This window comes from Xenopus laevis, chromosome 7L (genome assembly GCF_017654675.1).
Source record: "Xenopus laevis strain J_2021 chromosome 7L, Xenopus_laevis_v10.1, whole genome shotgun sequence".
Taxonomy (NCBI): Eukaryota; Metazoa; Chordata; class Amphibia; order Anura; family Pipidae; genus Xenopus; species Xenopus laevis.
In genome coordinates this window covers 75,912,375-75,935,684 of record NC_054383.1, presented here as the reverse complement: position 1 = coordinate 75,935,684, position 23,310 = coordinate 75,912,375, and the positions used below count along the sequence as shown (strand labels likewise).

The 23,310-nt window shown below is 38.4% G+C and overlaps 1 protein-coding gene across 1 annotated transcript; it reads left to right on the top strand.

Moving 5' to 3' along the window:
• Positions 1–1,704: 1,704 nt before the first annotated feature.
• panx3.L (pannexin 3 L homeolog) lies at positions 1,705–22,745 on the top strand. The gene is made up of 5 exons (XM_018224780.2): positions 1,705–1,995; positions 7,136–7,278; positions 13,272–13,486; positions 15,848–16,509; positions 22,671–22,745. Exons 1-5 carry the CDS (start codon positions 1,818–1,820, stop codon positions 22,697–22,699), a joined length of 1,227 nt encoding a protein of 408 aa, XP_018080269.2. The 5' UTR covers positions 1,705–1,817; the 3' UTR covers positions 22,700–22,745.
• The last annotated feature ends 565 nt before the right edge of the window (positions 22,746–23,310 follow it).

Genomic DNA, 23,310 nt, shown 5'->3' with positions numbered 1-23,310 from the left:
CCAAGCTACTGTTAATATCAGACAGTGCAGTGTGCTCCTCTGCACAGCCAGGCAATTCAGTGAGTAGGGTTTTTTGCAGAAATTGTCAATGAAGTAACCAGTAACACAACTTTTTAAAGGGCATGTAAAGGCAAAAATGTAAAATCCCATTTTCTCTTTCTTTAAAGGAAAACTATACCCCCCAAACAATGTAGGTCTCTATAAAAAGATATTGCATAAAACAACTCATATGTAAAATCCTGCTTCATGTAAATAAACCATTTTCATAATAATATACTTTTCTAGTAGTATGTGCCATTGGGTAATCATAAATAGAAAATTGTCATTTTAAAAAATAAGGGCCGCCCCCTGGGATCGTAGGATTCACTGTACTCACAAACATACAAACAAACCATACATGTTAGGTCACATGAGCTAATTAACAGACAGAGTTGTGTCTTTTGCTTCCACACTTCTTCCTGTTACAATTAGAGTTGAAGTATTTCTGGTCAGGTGATCTCTGAGGCAGCACAGAGACCATCATGTAATGGTGGCTCAAGGCAAGAGATGTAAAAGGGCAATATTTACTTAAATATATATTCCAATTTGGTAAGATTCTTTAATATGCCACTTAATATGATATGAACTATCTGTTGCTTAAGTGTTCATTTTGGGGGTATAGTTTTCCTATCTCCAATATACTTTAATTAAAAAATGTGTACCGTTTTTATAAGAAACCTGACTGTATGCAGTGAAATTCTCCCTTCATTTACTGCTGTTGATAGGTGTTGTCAGACGGTCCCTAACTGCTGAGCAGGGAAACAATCATACTTATGAACAGCAGGGGGAGCCCCTGCCTTACATCCCAGTCATGCAGAACTCAAGCAGCTTTGTTTTTGATGATCCCTAAGCAGCCCAGATCACATTGAGCATGTGCACAGTCTTAGTCTTGCAAAGATGTTTAACAAAGTTAAAAGATGGTGACCCCCTGTAGCCAACTTTGAAAGCATAAATTATTTGTTTGGTTAGGCTTGTGGTGCAGTAAGTTCATGTTTATATTTAGTATACAAAATACAGCATTTCTAGCCTTATTCTATTTTAGACTTTACATGCCCTTTAAAGAACATTCCTTCTATATCTAAAAGAGTTAAATGCACTGGTACATTCTTGTTTTTTAAATAATATATCTCTTTTAATGGATGCTTATTCTGCTCATTGATAACTCATGCTCTACTTATGCAGAAATAGCCAGTATTATCTTTCTGTTTATATATGATATGTACAAATGCTTATGCCATGCAAACAAATCCATATTAACACACATCACATCCATTGTAAAGGAGCATATGGACATGTCTTTGTGCACATGTATAATTAAACGGAACATTAAACAATTTTTTGTCTTTATTTAGAGCCAACAGAGAAACTACCACCCTGTAATTTTAGTATTTCTTACAAAAAAAAAACATCAGTATACTGTAGACCCAAAGCAACCACGAGCATTCCACCTTTAATTTAGCAACTGCACACTGACACCATTGTGGTCGGCAAATTATGCAGTAGCAATCGATGGGCCAATTTTAGCTATTCTGGTGAGGCTTGTAAGCAACCCTAAAATTTCAACTGTTTATATTTAGAGACAAGGGGGGAAAAAAGCTACTTCAGTACTGAAATCCTTTCTGACAGTTACAGTTATTTTGGATTTACTTTGTGAGTTATAAAGAAGCAAGTGACTTCAGCAGAACCAGGACATTCAGAAAGATACATGCTCTAGCAGAAACTTGCGCCCTGTTCTGTGCCATTTACATTTCCACTTTGTGTATTGGTTATTATTTAACATGTCACTTGCAAACAGAGCTGCGGAGTATATGCTGTCGGATGCGCTGCTACCAGATAACCCTTCGAAAAAGAGAGGCCTTCGTCTGGAATTACCTCTCGACCGGATCATTACTCTGGTTTCTGTTGGCCTGCCACTATTGCTCATCTCTTTAGCATTTGCAAGAGAAATTTCTACAGGTAAGATTAAAACGATTTTTTGATTTTACTATTTACTATTTCTTTGGGAACACTTGACTAGTATACAAAGATACAATGATAATGAGAAAAATCATGGACAATTTATGACACCAAGGATAATAAATACTGCAATTCACAAATAGGCAACATTTTGATTTGTGGTTTAGTTAACAACACAGGTGGGGGATCTCTTATCTGGAACCCTGATATCCAAATTACAGGAATATTATCTCTGACAGAGTCAATTTAAGCAGATAATTCCAATGATTTAAAAGAATTTCCTGTTTTAGTAGTAAAACAGTTCCTAGTACATGATGGTAACTAAGCTGCATAGACCCGTATTGGTGGCAAAACGATCCTGTTGGGTTTATATATTCAATGTTTAATTGATTTTTAGTAGACTTAATAAATGGTTAGCTAAAATGCAGATTTTTTATTCAGAAACCCCCAGGTCCCAAATATACTGAAAAATAGATGGGATTTATTATTCAAACTTTTTTTTGCAGAAAACCATTAAAAAAAAGGCAATTCCATTGTTTTGCCTTCAGTGTAGATTTATGCAGCTTAGTTAATACTGGTACAGGTATGTGATCAGTTATCCGGAAACCCATTATTCAGAAAGCTCCAAATTACGGAAAGGCCATCTCCCATGTACTCCATTTTAAGAAAATAATTTTTAAAAATAATTTCCTTTTCCTTTAATAATGAAATAGTATCTCTAACTAAGATAAAATTAATTTTCTGAAGTTGCCTGAAGTTGCCTCACGAGGAAACTCCAGACGACTTCGGAAAACTAATTACTCCGGGTGCCATCCCGTCGGCGATTTACATTTTAGCAGGTGGGAAGGCAGGGGAGGCAGTTCGGGGAGATTAGTCGCCCCGAAGAAGAGGAGATTTATCGCTGGGCAAATAATTCCGAATCTGCCTGTGTGTCCTGACCCTTAAGATATGAAGACCCCAATTACAGAAAGATCCCATACCTGGAAAACGCCAGGCCCGAGCATTCTTGGCAACAAGTCTCACCTGTATTGCCAAACATAATCACACCATTGTAAATGATATTTTGGAGCCTTCTGGATCCCATATCTGTACTTAGTATAAATGTACTGAATCCTTTATTGTAAAACACACCAAGTTCCAGCAGTTCATATATATTGATAGTTTTAGCAGAGGTATGTTTTTCTGAATTCATTCATTATATGCCTGTGAATGGCAGTAGAGGGTATATTATAATGAATTGCACTTCAGTATCAAAAGAGTTGCATGAGAGGCACACATGGACAATAAATAGGGGGGAAGCCAATTATTATCATGTGTTTAAGATTCCCTCTGCAAATTGCTGCTGCATGGCTTTTCCGTTTCTTTTTGTTTCATGAGGCTTTCAAGCATAACTATAGCAAAACCATGAAATGATTGTGGTCTGCCTTTTTCTATCTACAACGATACTTGATAATTAACTATATTATATGGAATGAACACTAGCAATTTTCTTTTTTTTCCCAAGCACATCCTCACAGTTACTAGAAATGTATATATAAACATGCAATGACTGCCAAACATTTGAAAGCAGAATAATTTGGTGGTTTAAAGGGTTTATTCACCTTTAAGTTAGTTTATAGTATATTATGGAATGGCTAATTCTAAGCAACTTTTCAACTTTTTTAATGTATTCTTTTTTATAGTTTTTGAATTATTTGCTTTCTTCTTCTGACAGCATTGAAATTGGGCAACTGTTCTCATCTAAAAACAAATGCTCTGTAAGGCTACACATTTTGCTACTTGCTATTGCTACTTTGTATTACTCATCTTTTTATTCAGGGCTTCTCCTCTTCATATGCCAGTCTTTTATTCAAATCACTGCATGTTGCTAGGGTAATTTGGACACTAACAACTGGATTGCTAAAATTGCAAACTTGAGAGCTGCTGAATAAAAAACAATTGCAAATTCTCTCAGAATATCATTATCTACATCATACTAAAAGTTCATTTAAAGGTGAACAACTCCTTTAAAGGAATTGTTCAGTGTAAAAATAAAAACTGGTTAAATAGATAGGCTGTGCAAAATAAAAAATGTTTCTAATATAGTTAGTTAGCCAAAAATGTAATGTATAAAGGCTGGAGTGATTTGACATATGTCAGTCAGATCACTACTTCCTGCTTTTCAGCTCTCTTGGTTTACACTGACTGGTTACCCTGGCTACCAGGCAGTAACCAATCAGAGACTTGAGGGGGGGCCACATGGGTCATATCTGTTGCTTTTGAATCTGAGCTGAATGCTGAGGATCAATTACAAACTCACTGAACAGAAATGTACCATGTGGCCCCCCTTCAAGTCGCTGACTAACTCAGAGTTATAGAGCTGAAAAGCAGGAAGTTGGATTCTGGCTGTTTTATTAGACATCTGTTCACTCCAGCCTTTATATATTACATTTTTGGCTAACTAACTATATTAGAAACATTTTTTATTTTGCACAGCCTATCTATTTACACAGTTTTTATTTCCACACTGAACTATTCCTTTAAATAATATACAAAATAGAAGTGGTTTAGCTTCTTCCATTTCAAATGGTTACACTGTAATCTACTGTCATAGGCTACAAATATGTGTAACTTGTCAAATTAACTTGTAGAAGAAGTTTGGTGCTGTGTAGTTTGTAAGTGATCTTTTTTTCATTGATATTCTTCAGATGTGTGCAGTATTTGGCCATAGTATTAGGCCATATACACACAATATAATATCTTTATATAGCTGCATCTAGGAGATTCTTTATATAAAAAGAATACAATATAAAACAGCAAGGCATTGCCTGCAGTAGTTGTCAGCACTGCCAAATAAGAGAGAATTATTTGAAGAGATAAAATAAACAATAATATATTTAGTTTGAACCATCTTCCAGAATTGGTAAAGTCCTTGTTTAATTGTATATACTGTAAGTCAGGAAAAATAAACATATCCCCATATTAGACCTATTCAATTATATTTTTAACTCTCTAGTCACCGATTTTTACACTTTTTACAGCGGACTTTACACAGCTCCCTGAACTATATCAATGACCTCCATTAGGCTCTTTCCCTATATATAATAAAAGGCACTGGGGCTCATTTGTAAACACTGGGCAGTAACCCATAGCAACCTGCAGCTGGCTGGTTGCTATGGGGTACAGCCCATGTGGAAACGTGCCCAGTGTATATAAACGAGCCCTAGTTTGCCCAGGTGCAGGGCTACATAGCAACCAGTAAGACACGTGATCAGTAGAGATGGGCTACTGTACCGTTTCACTGGAAAATTGAATGGGGGATTTTAATCAATGGGCATTTTTTCATGGTGAAAACTGGCAAAATATTTTACCCATCTAGTGATCAATTCCATCTGATTAGTCGATATTTGCATCTAGCCAAACGTGGCACCTTTTATTACATACCCCCATTTGTTGGAGCCTTCTTCTCTTAGCAGGGCGGTATTTATATTAAGGCTCCCGAGGGCCTGTGCCTAGGGTGGCATGGTTTTGGTGGCAGCCCTCGTACTGCCTATTTTTTACATTGTTGTTTTTGTTATATTTTTTAAACCCTCCACCCGACGCGGATTCCCATGCGCCGACGTCACCTAAGTTGATTAAGCCGTGTGATGTCACTCGCATGACGTAAAGGGCGTGTTTAGGTCCGATGTTTAGGGTGGCATTGGACAGAAATACAGTCCTGTCTCTTAGGTCAGTAAAGAGGTCCACCGCTCTCCATTTTGTCCTTGCATGAAGCATGGAGAACCTGGTCATTTAATGTATTGTGGTGTCAAGGAAAACCACTCCTGCAACAGGAAACGCTCTCTGCCATTCCAGGAAGTTCTCCATAATCTTGCCTCTTTGAAGTATAGTGTTGTAAAAAACCGCGCGGCATAAGTACATCATAGATAATTACACCCACAAGCAGGTCAGCCATAATTTAACCTGAGACAGGAAGAGTTAATTCCATACAAAGATAAATACACATTTCAGCCCATTGCAGTGTTTAAAGGGTGGTTCACCTTTAAGCTAACTTTTAGTATGTTATAGAATAGCAACTCTAAGCTACTTTCCAGCTTTTAACTGGGGGTCACTGACCCCATCTAAAAAATGCTCTGTAAGGCTACAAATGTATTGTTATTGCTCATTTTAATTACTCATCTTTCTATTCAGGCCTCTCCTATTCATATTCCAATCTCTTCTATAAAACAATGCTTGGCTGCTAGGGTAATTTCGACCCTAAAAACCAGATTGCTGAAATAGCAAGAAGTGGAGTGATGATGAATAAAAAACTAAATAAAAGCTAAAAAAAATAAATTCAAAAACCACAAATTGGCTCAGAATATCACTCTTACATCATACTAAAAGATAATTTAAAGGTGTACAGTTCCTTTAATGTCTTGTTAAACAAACACTACATGCATCAGACAGAACCCTTTATAAGTGTGGTCATAATAAAAAATTATTGTTATGGGTATGTCTTATACTGACCTTTATAGGAGGAACTCCACGTATGATTTTCAAGTGATCCGACGCGTTGCATAGTCATGTCGCGCCGGATCAACGCTGCAACATCATCCGACAATGCATTCACTTACCTTATTTCCGTCGTATCCAATTTGACGCCTGCGTTTTTGCGCAGGGTGTCAGATCGCTCCAAAATCGTCCGTGGAGTTCCTCCCTAATCCTCACTACAATTATCAGCTGAAAGTTATACCACCCAATTTAAACCAGTCCAAAAGAAATAAACTACACAAAGAGTAATTCATCATCACCACCTGCCTTGGCAATATTATGATCTGGCAGCCAATACGGTAATTAAAATCTGTCATAAAAAAGGCAATGTTTGCTGCAAGTTAGATGAGCTAATAGCATTTACTGGTCGCCTGTTTAAAAGCAGATATCTTATTGGTTGCTAAGGGTTACTGCACCTAGACAAACTTTGAGCCTTGTATTACACATGGGAGTACTTGTGTTGATAGTGAATTCCCATTTCCTAAATGGGTGCCAACTAGATTTTCACTTCTTTGTATGTTGGTTATGGTCTGAGGAATTGCTTTTCTATATGAACAAATCAAATCAATCACATAAAACCTTTTCTATTGAAGTGAATTATTTGACAGTTTGGTCATTCTTGTTTCAGGGCCACAAGTCGTCTGTTTCCCTCCTAGTAACTTTACTGAAAAACAGATTGAGTATGTTGACAAACACTGCTGGAATTCCCTGACGCACCATGATTTTAATTTTGATGGAAGTGTTTCTGTACATTCATTATGGATCCACAAGGTAAGAATTCAGTTCACAGGAACAATACAAATAGTTGCAGGTGGCATTTGGTAGGAGGGGGAGAGGGTGAACTCTGACTAGTTAGTGTGCCAGTTAGCAAGCTCAAACAAATAGTTTAAGTTTTAAACGAATTAAAGCTGTGGTTGCTGTTGGCTACTGCAGTGGGCTTGTTTGCACCTATGTTAAATTAAATTAGCCCAACGGGACTTTAATGAAAGAATAAGGGCATTTTTGCCACAAACCAAGGAGAGAACCATGGCATTCTGCAACACTTTACTAGGCACAGCCCCTACTAACTTTAACAGCAAAATTTCCTTTTTATTGTCAGCTTTCTGCACTTGTGCTCCCTGACTAGAGATGTGGTTTCCCCTTGACCCATTGAATTTGGATGGCATCAGGGCTGCTGGATTAAGCAAGAGCACCAGAAACACCCCTGAATATACATTATAAATGGTTGAGGGCTATGGCACTGGTGTTTTATGCAATGCCACTGTTGTTTCCACCAAAATAGCAGTAGCAAAAATAACAAATCAACATAAAAACAAAAACAAATACAAACGTAATGTAGAAGTGATAACTATATTGGTCAAAAATAAAAAAAACATTGCAAGCTTTTGTAGCACCAAGGCTCCTTCGGCAGGCAAAATAGAAATGAAAGCTGGAAAGGCATAACATGTATATTGTTACATCATTAAAAAGTATTCATGAGCAATTAATAAGGAAATTACAGATAGACAGAGATCTAGAGATAATAAATGTAATTAGGGTGAGTTGTAAATAGTGCAGGGGTCTGAATTCAGTCAGGTCACATAGTGTGACACCTGACCCTAAATTAAGGCCCCGTCTTAAAGTGATACTGACACTAAAAAATGATTATTTTAAATATTAATGTTCATCAATAGCTACCTATAGCTTATGTTGATCGTTTTTCACTCATATAGCCTGCTTCAAATCATCCCATAGATTTTCTATGATATTCAAGCCTGGGCACTGTGACGGCCATTCCAGATTATTGTACTTCTCCCTCTGCATAAATGCCTTTGTAGATTTCACATAGTCCCACAGCATGATGGAACATCCACCAAATTTGACAGTATGTAGCAGGCGTTTTTCTGGGAATGTGGTGTTCTTCTTCTGCCATGCAAAGCGCTTTTTGTTATGACCAAATAACTAAATTTTTGTCTCATCAGTCCAGTCTTCTTTCTCATCACCCTGCAATACAGATGTTCTTTGTGCAAATTGTGCTGAATTGTAGAACGATGTACAGATACACCATGTGCAGCAAGATGTTCTTGCAGGTCTTTGGAGGTGATCCTTGGGTTGTGTGGAACCTCCTGTATTTTTCTTGGTCTGTCAGACCTGGGTTTTACAGCAACTGTGCCTGTGGCCTTTCATTTTCTGAATACATTCCTTACAGTTTAAACCTCTGAGCTTTTTGTAGCCTTCCCATAAACCATGATACTCGACAATCTTTGTTTTCAGATCTTTTGAGAGTTGCTTTGAGGATGCCATGCTGTAACACGAGGAGAGTCAAACAGAAGTACAGTTTGCAATTGGCCAACTTAAATACCTTTTCTCATGATTGGACACACATGCTTATGAAGTTCAAGGCTTAACGAGCTAATCCAACCAATTTGGTGTTGCCAGTAAGCAGAATTGAGCAGTTACATGCATTCAAATTAGCATAATTACAAAGGTACTCAAATTTTTGCACAGCCAATTTTTCACATTTGATATCATTTCATACAACTGAATACTGCTTCAATAAAAATCTTTGTTCAGAAAACATCCCAGTACTCAGATGTTCCTGGGAAATGAAATTTCTCGTTCGTCCCTAGGCAGCACAGGGCACTAATGGGTTAATATCGCGATTTCCTCTTGGAGGCAGGATGGAATAAAACTTTGACCCCTCCTCTAGGGATCCTGCTCTTCCCTGTATTAACCCCGTCTACTTTAGTTTTTTTCCATCCTGCAGGAGGTAGGATGTTTGGGGAGCATAGCTCCCATACACAATTTTTACTTTTTACTCTTAACTACATTAGTAGGTTGCACCGTTACCATTTTTTGTACATGGTAATCCATCAGCAAAGCAAGCTATAGCTCTGAGGCAAGCCTGCCAAATCCCTAGGCAAGGGTCAGAACGGTCAAGTCCCTAAGGCATGCTTCAGCGCTGCCAGTAAGGGAGACACGGAAAGGCATGCTTCAGTGCTGCCATTGATCCGGATAGTACCGGCCAGAGCTTCCGCTCTTTCAGTGGGAGCCAGACGAGCGCTATGGCTCAAGTCTTGGATTGCAGACCTAGCCTCTAAAAAGAATCTGGTGACTCTACCATTCACAGGGGCTTCACTCTTCAGCCAAGAGCTGGACGTTTTGATCAACAAGATCACCGGAGGTAAAAGCTTCTTACCCCAAGACAAAAAATCCAGACCACTAAACACACAATCAGGTCTTCAGGTCCTCCAGTTTCAATCGGCGTTCTCCACAACGCTCCAGACAACAACATTCATACTCAAACCAGCCCAAGAGCAATTTTCGTCCCTTCAAAAAACCCTCCTGGAATTTTCAGAGGTGCACCACCAGAGGTACGCCGGATAAATCACAGGAGGCATGAAGAGAAAGCCTCTCCCGATCAAATAGAGGTGGTAGGGGGACGCCTTCTAAAGTTCAGGGAGATCTGGCTCACGTCAACATCAGACACTTGGGTCCACAACATAATATCTGTAGGCTACAAGCTACAATTTCAAGCCCCTCCCCCCCAGAGATTCCATTTTTCATCCATACCAACTCATCCAGTAAAGAGATGAGCTTTGCAGCCAACACAATAATTCCAGTGCCTCCAGAACAACGTCATCTGGGTTTTTATTCAAATCTATTTTTGATCCCCAAAAAAGATGGTTCACTCCGCCAAGTACTGGACTTAAAATTTCTAAACAAATTTCTAAACAAATTTATACACGTGCCATCATTCAAAATGGAATCTCTACGCTTGCCAATTTCAAATGTAGAAAAAGGAGATTTTTTCACAACCATAGATTTAAATGACGCCTATCTACACATCCCAATTCATGCAGACTTTCAACAATTCCTTCACTTTGCCATCCACAGAGATCCTTTTCAGTTCCAAGCCTTACCTTTCGGACTCGCAACAGCCCCCAGGGTGTTTACAAAAATAATTGCGGCACTAGTGGCACACATGAGACAACTAGATATCTGCGTGCTGCCAACCTATGCATACAAATACTAGAATCCCACGGTTGGAAAATTCACTCCTCAAAGAGCACTTTAACTCCAACACAGTCCGTCATTTTTTTGGGAGTAAAGTTCGATTCTGTTCAACACAGGGTGTTTCTCACTCCACAAAAATAAGTAAATCTTTATACAGCAGCAAAACACGCGATGCTTCAGCATTCTCTGTCGGCCAGGAGTTGTATGCGCCTTCTAGGACTCATGACTTCAACCACAGAGATCGTTCCATTCGCCCAAGCTCACATGAAACCTCTACAACTAGAATTCCTCCGGAAATGGCAAGGGGATCACAACAAATTCTACTCACCCATATTCCTCTCAGACTCCACAACAGCATCCCTTCAGTGGTGGCTTCAAAAAGACAACATCATGAGAGGAAAAGTTGCTTCATTGTAGACTGGTCAATAATAACTACGGATGCCAGTCTCAGGGGCAGGGGAGGCGTTTTCAACCACAGGTCAGTTCAGGGCTGATGGCCACAAACGGAAACCTGCCTACACATCAACATACTTGAATTACGGGCAATTTTTATGTCTCTAACACATTGGTCGGACATATTAGAAGGACGTCCGATAAAGATCAGATCAGACAACGCCATGGCTGTGGCATATATAAACCACCAGGGAGGTACCCACAGCAAGGCAGCTTGGCAAGAAGTACTCCGCATTCTTCAATGGGCAGAAAACAAGTCTTGCCGCCTAGCGGCAGTTTACATCCCAGGTCAATTGAACTGGGAGGCCGACTTCTTAAGCCGAACCACGATCGACCCGGGAGAGTGGATGCTTCACAGGGAAGTTTTCACTCAAATCACAGCCAGGTGGGGTGCTCCTCAAGTGGATCTGATGGCAAGCAGGTTCAACCACCAGACAAATTGCTACTGTTCCAGGGCCCAAGATTTGGCAGCTTGGTCAATAGACGCAATGACAACAGATTGGGACTTTCCACTAATTTACATTTTTCCACCCATACCAATGATACACACTGTCCTCAGATGCCTGTGTCTTTTCAAGACAACAGCGATAGTGATAGCTCCATTCTGGCCCAGGAGAGCATGGTTCTCTGACTTGCAGAGACTGTCAATTGCCCCTCCGTGGCCTCTTCCAATCAGACCAGACCTTTTACTGCAGGGACTTACTGATAAATCTCTTTCTCGGAGTCCCGTATAGGCAGCACAGGTAGTTTTCCACCCTACTCTTTTATCATACTAACCTACTCATAAGCTGTGCTAGTCGGAACTAAAGTAGGCGGGGTTAATACAGGGAAGAGCAGGATCCCTAGAGGAGGGGTCAAAGTTTTATTCCATCCTGCCTCCAAGAGGGAATCGCAATATTAACCCATTAGTGCCCTGTGTTGCCTATACGGGACTCAGAGAAAGAGATTTATCAGTAAGTATGATAACAAATTCTCTTATATACCACTGTTATCTTTTTTGTTGAAAGTGAAGTAAATTATTATGCAGGCTGAGCGGGGTTCCCAAACTTTTTCATATGACTTTAGAGCTAATATATCTTATGGGAGTGGCTCCCTTTACTAGCAGATGTATTAGAGCTCACTCAAATAACTGATTTAAGAACAAAACAAAACAACTGCCTTTTGCACAAATTCTGCATGTTGAGAGACATGATTTCTGGTGATTTTAATAGAGTGAGCTCTATTACATCTTTTAGGTAAAAGGAGCCCCCCCCCCCAAAAAATGTATTCGATTTAACAGTCAATAAACATCTGACACCCAACTCCTGCATGAAGTGAGAATGAAGAGAAACAGATGCCGAGAGAGGAATAGTGTAGATAAACTTGATAATTTCAGAAACTGTACAGAATTTTTAACTGATTATATTTAGAAAATGTATTATTTCACGGTGATGAAGCTTATATTAAATTTTCATTTTTCTTGATAATTCCCCTTTCAAAACCCCTTTCCCAACTGATTCTGCATAGATTTACTAAGTGCTAACATTTTTTTTCATTTAAATTGTTTTTTATTGCAAAGGCAAAAATAATCCCCGGAGCTGAATCTATTGGACATACCAATTGTTTACACTATAAATGTTATAATTATTCTATGCAGACTTAGCTACTAGCCAAAAATCATTAAGAGGCAGGGAAAAAATTGTTGACAACTTTTTTTTTGATCTTCAGAAAAGCTAAGTCCAAAATTTCATATGGTAGAAATGTTCACCATCAGTATTTATGTTTGTACTGTTTAGAATTATTTGCATATGCAACCCAACCCATCCCTTAATAGCCAAATAGTAATGTTTATTATTAGATTCTGCATTCGGTCATCGGGTTGAGCATGCAGTGACGTCTGGAGTTGGAAAGGCTCCAAGAATCTAGGCCAATCAAAATTCCTGTAAATTACAGTACTTGGGGTAGATAGTTTTCATGGATTAATTGAGGCCATGAAGGTGTAAATTGCTGGGAGAATGCAGATATGAGACATCTAGCTCTTGTGCTAACACATATACATTCAGTTTGTGAATATATACTCAAATAATACATCTGGTCATAGTAAAACACAGTATCAAATAGAAATTCTAAAATAATTATGCTAATTATGCCTCGGTAATTGGGTTGAATGCATATTTTAAATGTAACATTTTAAATTCTGACTCTTGGTACAGGCACACACATACATAGGTACATACAGCATGCAGTGAATAAATTACTGTATAATAATTAATTCATTGTACACAGCACTGAGTAGGGCCATATGCATACCTAATTTATTTCCTTTTATTTCTTAGGTTTTTCCATACACTTTAATGATAATTGCTGTTGCTATGTATATTCCTGTAATACTGTGGAAATATATTTCCAAGTCATTGCTCAACACAGACCTTCTTTTTATCGTGGATGAACTGGACAAATCCTATAATCGATCAATCAAGCTTGTTCAGCATTTATTAAAGACCCACAGAACATGTTCTGATCCGAATTTGTTTTGGGAGGAGCTAAAAAGGTAAATACAAAAATCCAGATCATTCCTTTATAAATGTATTACCTAACATTTAAAGGAGACATGTAGCAGAACTAAAAATCCTCTTAATCTGTAATGAATAAAATATAGTGCTGGCTTTACCTTGGTCTTCAGTGTAATAATATCTTTTAAATTTGCCCATTTATTGGAGCTCCCTATAGATCGGCTACAGTTGCTGTCCTTGTTTCAAATGAGGGGTGGGAGCACAGTAGAAGGGGGACAGCCAATCACAGCGCTGCAGCCGCATAAGCACAGACATGCTTCAGTTCCCTATCAGGATACCCTTACTGCTGATTGGTACTTGGCATTTGGGTTACATGCATAGTCTACAATAATCCAGAACTCACTAGAAAGTAGAAAGCTGTTTGGGCCATGTAAGAGCAGAAGCATAAGAACAATTTCATAAGAATATTCATCAATGTGAAGTGAATTTGAAAAACTTGTTGCACTCTCCTTTTAGTAAATGAGTGATGTTCTGGCAAATTTTCATCTTCAGTGAAAATACCTACAACATTGCTTGCCAGTTCAATGCCAGTGGAGGGTTACCACATATTTATTATTATGACTATAAAACTGACAGCTAGTGCAAGATGAATGGAGTGCAGCTGAGACCATTTTATGGAATATAACAGACATAATTGCACCAGATTATTTAGCACTAACGCTATGCGCTTCTTTGATTGCTATAGATACCCCAATTGTGCTGCATGTCATTGTCAAAGAGGTAATTAGAAAAATTAAGTGTTCCTATGAGGGAAGCTACAATAGAATCTGCAATGTGAGGGTTAGGTGTTTAGGTTGTGAATAAATGAGTGTGCAGCAAATCTCTTATAGATAAACATTCAGTATTGTGTGTCGCAGGAGAAACTAAGGAGAGTCATATTTATGCAATTTATTTGCTGATTTATTGGAAGACATTATCGGATTCTTAATGAAACCTACAAAATTACTCACCAGCTGTTGTATTTATTGTCAGACTAGTCAACAGGATTAGTTTCACTATCTTTCATGAGCTGCCTACATCCCCTGCATTAGCACGACTCATATGGGACATTAATCTGGCCAATTCTTTGTATACAGAACTGACTAGAAAGTACTAGGGCATAGGACAATTTCTACAGTAAAAAAAAGGGAAAGTTGTGCCCATCACTAAATTGTAAACCATTAGGCGGGGGTGCAATGAGGTTGTGACCACAAAATACATATAGACAAATACAAGAGTCCTCTGCGCTCAACCCATTATCAATATATATACGACAGAGACATTTTGTGCATACTGCTACTGAAAAATGCCTTACCCTTTAAACAAAACAGGGATTGTTTGTCCATATATTGCAATATATTTAAGCTGGCCAACTACGTCAAAGTCATCCCATATCTGGCCAGTCCTACGCTCAATTTTATCTGATACATTAAGAATTCTATTGCTTCATTATACATTTTACAAAGGGACTAAGTTTTACCTGCAACTTACTAGCTGCTTTCAAAGTAAAACTCCCAAACTTGGCTGCCCTTTTATTAGACACCAGTGGGATCACCTGACTATAGCTGGGAAGGGTGGGAGCTACAACATGGAGCTGGTCACTGCTCCTGTATAACTATAACAAACAAGGGAAAGTTGTGCTCACCACTAATTTTTAAAACCATTAGGCGGTGGTGCAATGAGGCTGTGACCACAAAATACATATAGACAAATACAAGAGTCCTCTGCACTCAACCCATTATCAATATATATACGACAGAGACATTTTGTGCATACTGCTACTGAAAAATGCCTTACCCTTTAAACAAAACAGGGATTGTTTGTCCATATATTGCAATATATTTAAGATGGCCAACTACGTCAAAGTCATCCTTTGTCTGGATAATCCTACACTCTGTTTTGTTTAAAGGGGAGGACATTTGGCAGTAGCTTAATGCACACAATGTCCTTAATATCTTAATAATGGGTTGAATGCAGAGAACCTCTTATCCATAGGATGATTTCTATCGTGTTGCTTGAATGGTGATCCCCTGAGTCCATGCTACTTAAAGCCTTATATGTCAGTGATTTCCAGGTGCATACAGTATATTCATTATGCTGAAACAAGCCTGTAGAAAAAGCACATGGGGGCATGTACAGTGGTGGCATGGTAAAACATCCTGATTTGTATCCATAACTTACTTCAAGTAATAAATAATTAACAGCTAATCATCAAGGCAGCTTCATGCTACTAGTTGGACTTTATACCTTTTTATACACCAGAAAAATGATAAACAACTTCTAGACATCAATTAGAAAACACATATGTATTACTGCTAGATGTTTTAGAATTGATAGGCATTTTTCTTTCTCTGTTTAAGTGCTCGTCATGTGAGATACTTTGAATTTCCTCTGCTGGAGAGATACTTGACTTGCAAACAGCACTCGCATTGCCTTGTGCTAACCTACCTCCTGAGGAATGTCCTTCTACTCCTCTTCATTGCACTTACTTGCATCTATCTGGGCATCTTCCACCTCACTGTGTTCTACCAAGAAGAATTCACCTGCTTCGTAAAAACCAGGTTCCTAAGGACTGATATACCCAAACCCGAATTTGTCAACTGTAAATTTGTTTCCCTCACCATATTTCAAATAATTAGTGTAGCAAATGCAGTGATATACATCCTTTTGCTTCCTATGATCATATACAATGTCAGCAAGTTATGCTATTGGGACAAGCAGTTCTTAAACGTGTATGAGATGCTTCCTGCGTTTGACCTGCTTAGCAAGAAAATGCTTGGTTGTCCTATTAACGATTTAAACGTGATCATTCTGTTTCTGCGGGCCAATATTTCAGAATTGAAATCTTACAGTCGCTTAAGCGTTTTGTGTACACTCAAGGACACGGCTGATAAGAAGCAAAACATTGACACCGTTGTGGATTTCATGACTCTCCTTGTTGGAATGGACATGGACAATGGAGGACAGGACAGTCCAGCATCTGAGGATGGAGATCAACCTCCTTCTGGAAAGGAATGTTATGGTAAGAAATAACTTTCATTATCCTTCAATTATTTTGCAATCCTCTCTACTTCTTTGGTGTTCAAGCCAGGAATGGCAGGATTGTTGGCATGCCACCTTGGATGAAGTTGCCTCACAGAGGCTTCTCCTAACACTGGTGTGCCTTACCCCCAGTATTAGAGTGGCCTTATGCCAACTGACCCTTACAGTACAGTGATCGATCTGTGGGCTGAACTGATACTTTCTACTATACAAGTGGCTATAGATAAATATGGCTGCTTTTCTATTGTTCTGTTCATTTGAAGCAGCAGAAAGTAAAGTTAAGAAGCGGAGTGTCAGACTGTATAGTTGAAACTGCCAAATCTAGGAATGAACTGTATGGCAACCTTAACGACAGCTAGTAACTTCCAGCTATATATATATATATATATATATATATATATATATATATATATATATATATATATATATATATATATATATATCAAAACAGGGTGGTTGTGGGAGGCTTTAAAGTATATATATATATATATATATATATATATATATATATATATATATATACACAGTTCCAAAGGTGCACACCGTTTACTTCGGTACATACCTGGGTGCCTGCCAAGTTAGGTAAGTACAAATATGCAGAAAGGCGGCACTCACAGGGTTTTTTGGTCAAAAATAAAAAAAATCTTTATTAATCTCAACGTTTCGATCCCCCACAGGGATCTTCGTCAGGAGTACACAAACAAACAACCAGAGGGCCCCTCCACCCCCACCATTTAAAGCCATGTGTGAACAAACGGCGCCAAAACCAGCGCAAATGGTTGCTAGGCAACCAGGGTTGTTGTCAAATCACTCGTGTAACATATAATGTGGTGGTGCAGGGTAGGGAGGACATAGGGAAAGAGGAGATAAAATGGATTAAAGCAAAACCGTATCCAAAGCGGCATCACCGTGCCCTTTAAAAGCCACATCTTTTCCCTTGAAAAACCGTCCAATCGGGACACTCGCCTGGGACACTAGTCCAATCATGAAGCAGCAGAGAGGTGGGCGTGCGCATCCGTGCGCATCTGACTTCCGTATGCCGCTGTGTTGTTAGTGTACCGTTGCCTAGATCCCCAGGGCAGCAGAGAGACCGAGCGCCGGTTATGACAGCTTGCGCAGCTCCCACTCCAGCTTTCACTCCTTAAAGCGCTGGATCCCCAGTCACAGGATTGACAGCTACAGCTGTCTTACAGATAAAGTGTGCTAGACATTTCCTTCAGATGGGCCACACTTTGCCCACATTTCACTGCATGGCAGTTGACCACCAGCCCCCACTTCCTAGAGGGGGGAATCGAGACTTAGTCCTACTAAGAAGGGAATCTAAATGGATCCATCGACTTGACACTGTTACCCCACGGGGGTTGAACGAAAGGGCTAAATCCTCCCCAGCCAGCAATCAGGCTTTTAAATTTAGCCCTCAGTGAAAAAACAGCGTTCAACCGACATTGACTACAGGTAATGCTAGAATGCACATAAAAAATAAAACAAGTTAGGGACCGCCATTCGGGGTTTACCTTGACGTGGTATGGTGGCTTATCAATTTTATGATCATAACTTTGTAACAAAATAACCCCTGTTTTGGGTACATATGCAATAGCATTTATTATACTTATATATATATATATATTTTTAAAGCCTTTAGAGTGCTCCCACAACCCCCCTGTTTTGATATTGTATATATATATATATATATATATATATATATATATATATATATATATATATATATATATATATATATATATATATATATATATATATAAACAATTTCTTGTATTATGTGAACATATATATAAAACCAATGTTTCAGTCCCTGTTCTCAAGGTATCAATATACATGTGTGAATATATTGTATACAACTTCCTGTCTTGTGATGTGACATCATATGGTGTGCTTAGAATATACAAATACCAATATGGCTTAAAATCACATACAGTTCATTTAATAGGTGGTTATTTATTGGTTAGGACCTCTTGTTGGGACAGAAACGTTGATAACCACCAATAAATAAATTCTCCTATTTGTAAGTCCCATGAGTGCTCCAATTTGTAATATATATATATATATATATATATATATATATATATATATATATATATATATATATATATATATATATATATATATATATATATATAAATAAAATGATCTGAGTTTAAATCATCGTCAGTACATCTATAGTGTACTTAAGGATCACAAACAATCACAATATAAATAGCATTTAGTAGTACTTGTAGTATTTATAATAGTATTTGGGTGCTTGTGCTGCCATCTTGTGGACATTCCAGGCATTTACAGCTTCTGTATACTGTATATTACCTGTAATTTATAGACAGCCATTTTAGGCCTCCAGTATGAACGAAATTTGATGTTACTTCACTTATTTAAAGGGCCAGTAATGCAATGACATTAAGTTAGAGCATTGACATACAAATGATTGAGACAGAAAGACATATTACTCCTACATTTGTAAATATTTCTCAAATTTTTCCACCACAATAATCTGGGAGCGGAGATTCATTCGAACTAATGAACACATCAGTGTTTGGATGGAAATCTCTCTAGCACCATTACCAGAGATATGAGTGTAGAAAAGGAGTACAGTTACTACACTGTTGAAGTCTAAAAGAACCTTGCTCAATGCAAGAAAGCAAAAATATATTATGACAATAATACCAGAGATCTGTGCAACATTGCGCAAGATGCATCTAAAATGTATTTAAAAAAATGTAAATTAATTTATTCATCATTTTTAAAAAACACATTAAAAATGATGAATAAATAAATTTACATTTGGCTTTCAGGGTCAGTATTATGTAGGAATACACCAAACCCTATTACTCCTTCTTAATCTTCCTTTTGGATCTGGCCAAATCGTAAACAAAATCCAAAGGCGGAAATTGCCAGACATAATACAGAGAGGCCATGTAAAGAATTGTTGGTTTGGTAGAATCCAAATTCAGTTTGGCCAGGTTCTTGGATTAGCCCACATCCTGAACAAGGCTAAGAGTTGGCCAAACCCATAACTGAATTTTTGGTTTTGTCGAATTCAGTTCAGCCAGGTGATTTGCCCAAATCCTGCTTCACAAGCCTCTGATTTGCCCAAATCTGGCACTGAATCCAGCATGTATCCCAAGTGTTTAAAATTCTATTGAAAGCAATTGACCAGAGGTGCATTTATTTGGACAACTGGTAGTCTAACAGTTAGTAACTATGATGCGATACATGATCAGGTCAGAAATAGTCGTTTTGTTCTTACTGGCCCTTTAACTAGCCTTACTACATTGGTTCTTAAAGTGATATCCCACTTCACTTTACAGATATTGTTAAAATAGTTACATAGTTACATAGTTAAATTGGGTTGAAAAAAGACAAAGTCCATCAAGTTCAACCCCTCCAAATGAAAACCCAGCATCCATACACACACCCCTCCCTACTTTTAATTAAATTCTATATACCCATACCTTTACTAACTATAGAGCTTAGTATCACAATAGCCTTTTGATATTATGTCTGTCCAAAAAATCATCCAAGCCATTCTTAAAGGCATTAACTGAATCAGCCATCACAACATCACCCTGCAGTGCATTCCACAACCTCACTGTCCTGACTGTGAAGAACCCTCTACGTTGCTTCAAATGAAAGTTCTTTTCTTCTAGTCTAAAGGGGTGGCCTCTGGTACGGTGATCCACTTTATGGGTAAAAAGGTCCCCTGCCATTTGTCTATAATGTCCTCTAATGTACTTGTAAAGTGTAATCATGTCCCCTCGCAAGCGCCTTTTTTCCAGAGAAAACAACCCCAACCTTGGCAGTCTACCCTCATAATTTAAGTCTTCCGTCCCTCTAACCAATTTAGTTGCACGTCTCTGCACTCTCTCCAGCTCATTTATATCCCTCTTAAGGACTGGAGTCCAAAACTGCACTGCATACTCCAGATGAGGCCTTACCAGGGACCTATAAAGAGGCATAATTATGTTTTCATCCCTTGAGTTAATGCCCTTTTTTATGCAAGACAGAACTTTATTTGCTTTAGTAGTCACAGAATGACACTGCCCAGAATTAGACAACGTGTTATTTACAAAGACCCCTAGATCCTTCTCATTTAAGGAAACTCCCAACACACTGTCATTTAGTGTATAACTTGCATTTATATTATTTTTGCCAAAGTGCATAACCTTGCACGTTGAACCTCATTTTCCAGTTTGCTGCCCAGTTTTCCAGTTTAGACAAATCACTCTGCAAAGTGGCAGCATCCTGCATGGAACCTATAGTTCTGCACAATTTAGTATCATCTGCAAAAATAGAAACAGTACTTTCAATGCCCACCTCCAGGTCATTAATAAACAAGTTGAAAAGCAAGGGACCTAGTACAGAGCCCTGTGGTACTCCACTAACAACACTGGTCCAATTAGAAAATGTTCCATTTACCACCACTCTTTGTAGTCTATCTTTTAGCCAGTTCTCTATCCAGGTACAAATACTATGTTCCAGGCCAACATTCCTTAATTTAACCAGTAACCTTTTGTGTGGCACTGTATCAAATGCTTTAGCAAAGTCTAAGTAAATCACATCCACTGCCATCCCAGAATCGAGGTCTCTACTTACATTCTCGTACAAAGAAATTAAGTTAGTCTGGCAAGATCTATTACGCATAAAACCATGCTGGCACAAACTCATAGTATTATGATTTGCTATGAAGTCCAGTATCTTATCCTTTATTAACCCTTCGAAAAGCTTTCCTAATACTGACGTCAGACTAACTGGCCTATAGTTTTGAGGCTGAGAACGGGATCCTTTTTGAATAGAGGCACCACATTAGCAATTCGCCAGTCTCTCGGCACTATGCCAGATCTCAATGAATCCTGAAAAATTAAGTAAAGAGGTTTGGCAATCACAGAGCTAAGCTCGCTAATTACCCTGGGATGAATACCATCTGGCCCTGGACCTTTGTTAATCTTAACATGTTCAAGTCTCTTTTGAATTTCTTCATGTGTGAACCATGCATCATTAGTTGTATTACTAGAATTGGGAGTGTTAAGAAGGAAACCTTCACTTACTGGTTCTTCATTTGTGTAGACAGATGAAAAATACGAGTTCAGAATCTGCGCTTTTATTTTGTTTTCATCAACCCCCCTCTGACAGTAAGGGTCCCACCCCTTCCTGCTTCATTTTTTTACTATTGACATATTTAAAAAAGAATTTTGGATTTTTTTTACTGCTTGCTGCAATATCCTTTTCTATATCAATTTTAGCTTGCCTTATAGCTTCTTTGCATGATTTATTGGCCTCCTTGTACCTTATAAATGTTTCGGCTGTACCAGCTAACTTGAAAGCCTTAAAAGCACGTCTTTTCTTACCCACCTCAACACCAACGCTTCTATTGAACCAAAAAGGTTTTGCTTTGCAACGACGTTCCTTGCTTACAAGTGGAATATACTGACAAGTATATTTATTAAGCAGCATTTTAAAGACTTCCCATTTTTGTTCTGTGTTTAACCCTGTGAAAAGCATTTCCCACTTAATATGTTGCAGAGATGCCCTTATACTGTCAAAGTTTGCACGTCTGAAATTTAGTGTTTTAGTTACTCCCTTATAGAATTGCTTGTGCAACAGAATCTCAAAGGAGACCATGTTATGATCACTATTCCCTAAATGCTCACCCACACAAATGTTAGAGATGAGTTCAGTATTGTTAGTTATTACAAGGTCCAAAAGAGAGTTATTCCTAGTAGGTTCTTGAACGAGCTGGAATAAAAAGTTGTCATTCAGCATATTTACAAACCTACTAGCTTTTTCTGTCTTAGCAACCCCATTACCCCAGTCAATGTCTGGATAATTGAAGTCACCCATAGCAACAACTTGACCCAGCTGTGAAGCCGCTTGTATCTGCAAGAGTAGCTGGGCTTCATACTCGACACTTATACGAGGTGGTTTATAGCATACACCAATGATAATTCTTTTTGATACCTTTTGCCCAGTCGAAATCTCTACCCAGAGTGATTCTACACCCTCACCAGTGCCAGCTATTTTTATTTCTTTAGCGCATGGCTTTAATTCAGGCTTTACATACAAATACATTAACTTGATAGAAGTTCTGCCTTAGCACTTGCTTTAAATACATTTGTTTTTCATTTTTTTTAGAATTGGGAAAAGTTGAAGAAAAACCATAGAAAACAAAAGAACAGACAAATGGAACAATTATGGGTCTAGAAGAAAAAAAAGCAGTTGCCACGGTAGTTGCTTTATCATACATGCTTAAAAGTACTTTGTGCATTTGCTTTGAGATGCGGACGTATATTCCTGGCCCGACCAGTCATGACTGATTTAGTTGGCCTGCTGAAACATATTGTAACATGGACAAACATTTTAGAAGCTTTTTGCACAAAATATCAATAAGTGGAGAATGTATTTTTGTTTCATTAAGTGATATGGTTCTGCTCACTTAATTTAGAAAAGCTGGTAGTAGTGAGCACAGTTTTTCCCTTTATGGACCCAGAGCAGCTAGAGTTCATTAAAGGAGAAGCAAAGGTATAATCAATGCGCAGCAATTATCATTAGCCGACACCCTGGGCCAGTGCGCTTGTTAGAAGAAAACTGCACTTTCCCAGGGTTCTTCTCAGCAAACACCACATGACCATTCTCTTCTGGCATCTCCTTTCTACACATGGGTGCACATCCACAGTAAAAGCAAAGAAGAGGATTGCTCTGTGGTGCTCACTAAGAACAACCCCCGGTCACCCCCCAATCACTTACCTGATACACCAGGCCAGTGCTCCTAACA

Excerpts from the sequence above, each read along its gene's own strand:
- panx3.L (XM_018224780.2), top strand. The coding sequence starts at position 1,818 with ATGTCACTTGCAAACAGAGCTGCGGAGTATATGCTGTCGGATGCGCTG. Across the intron at positions 13,487-15,847 it reads TTTTGGGAGGAGCTAAAAAG|TGCTCGTCATGTGAGATACT; the intron begins GTAAATACAAAA and ends TCTCTGTTTAAG. Across the intron at positions 16,510-22,670 it reads TTCTGGAAAGGAATGTTATG|AATTGGGAAAAGTTGAAGAA; the intron begins GTAAGAAATAAC and ends CATTTTTTTTAG.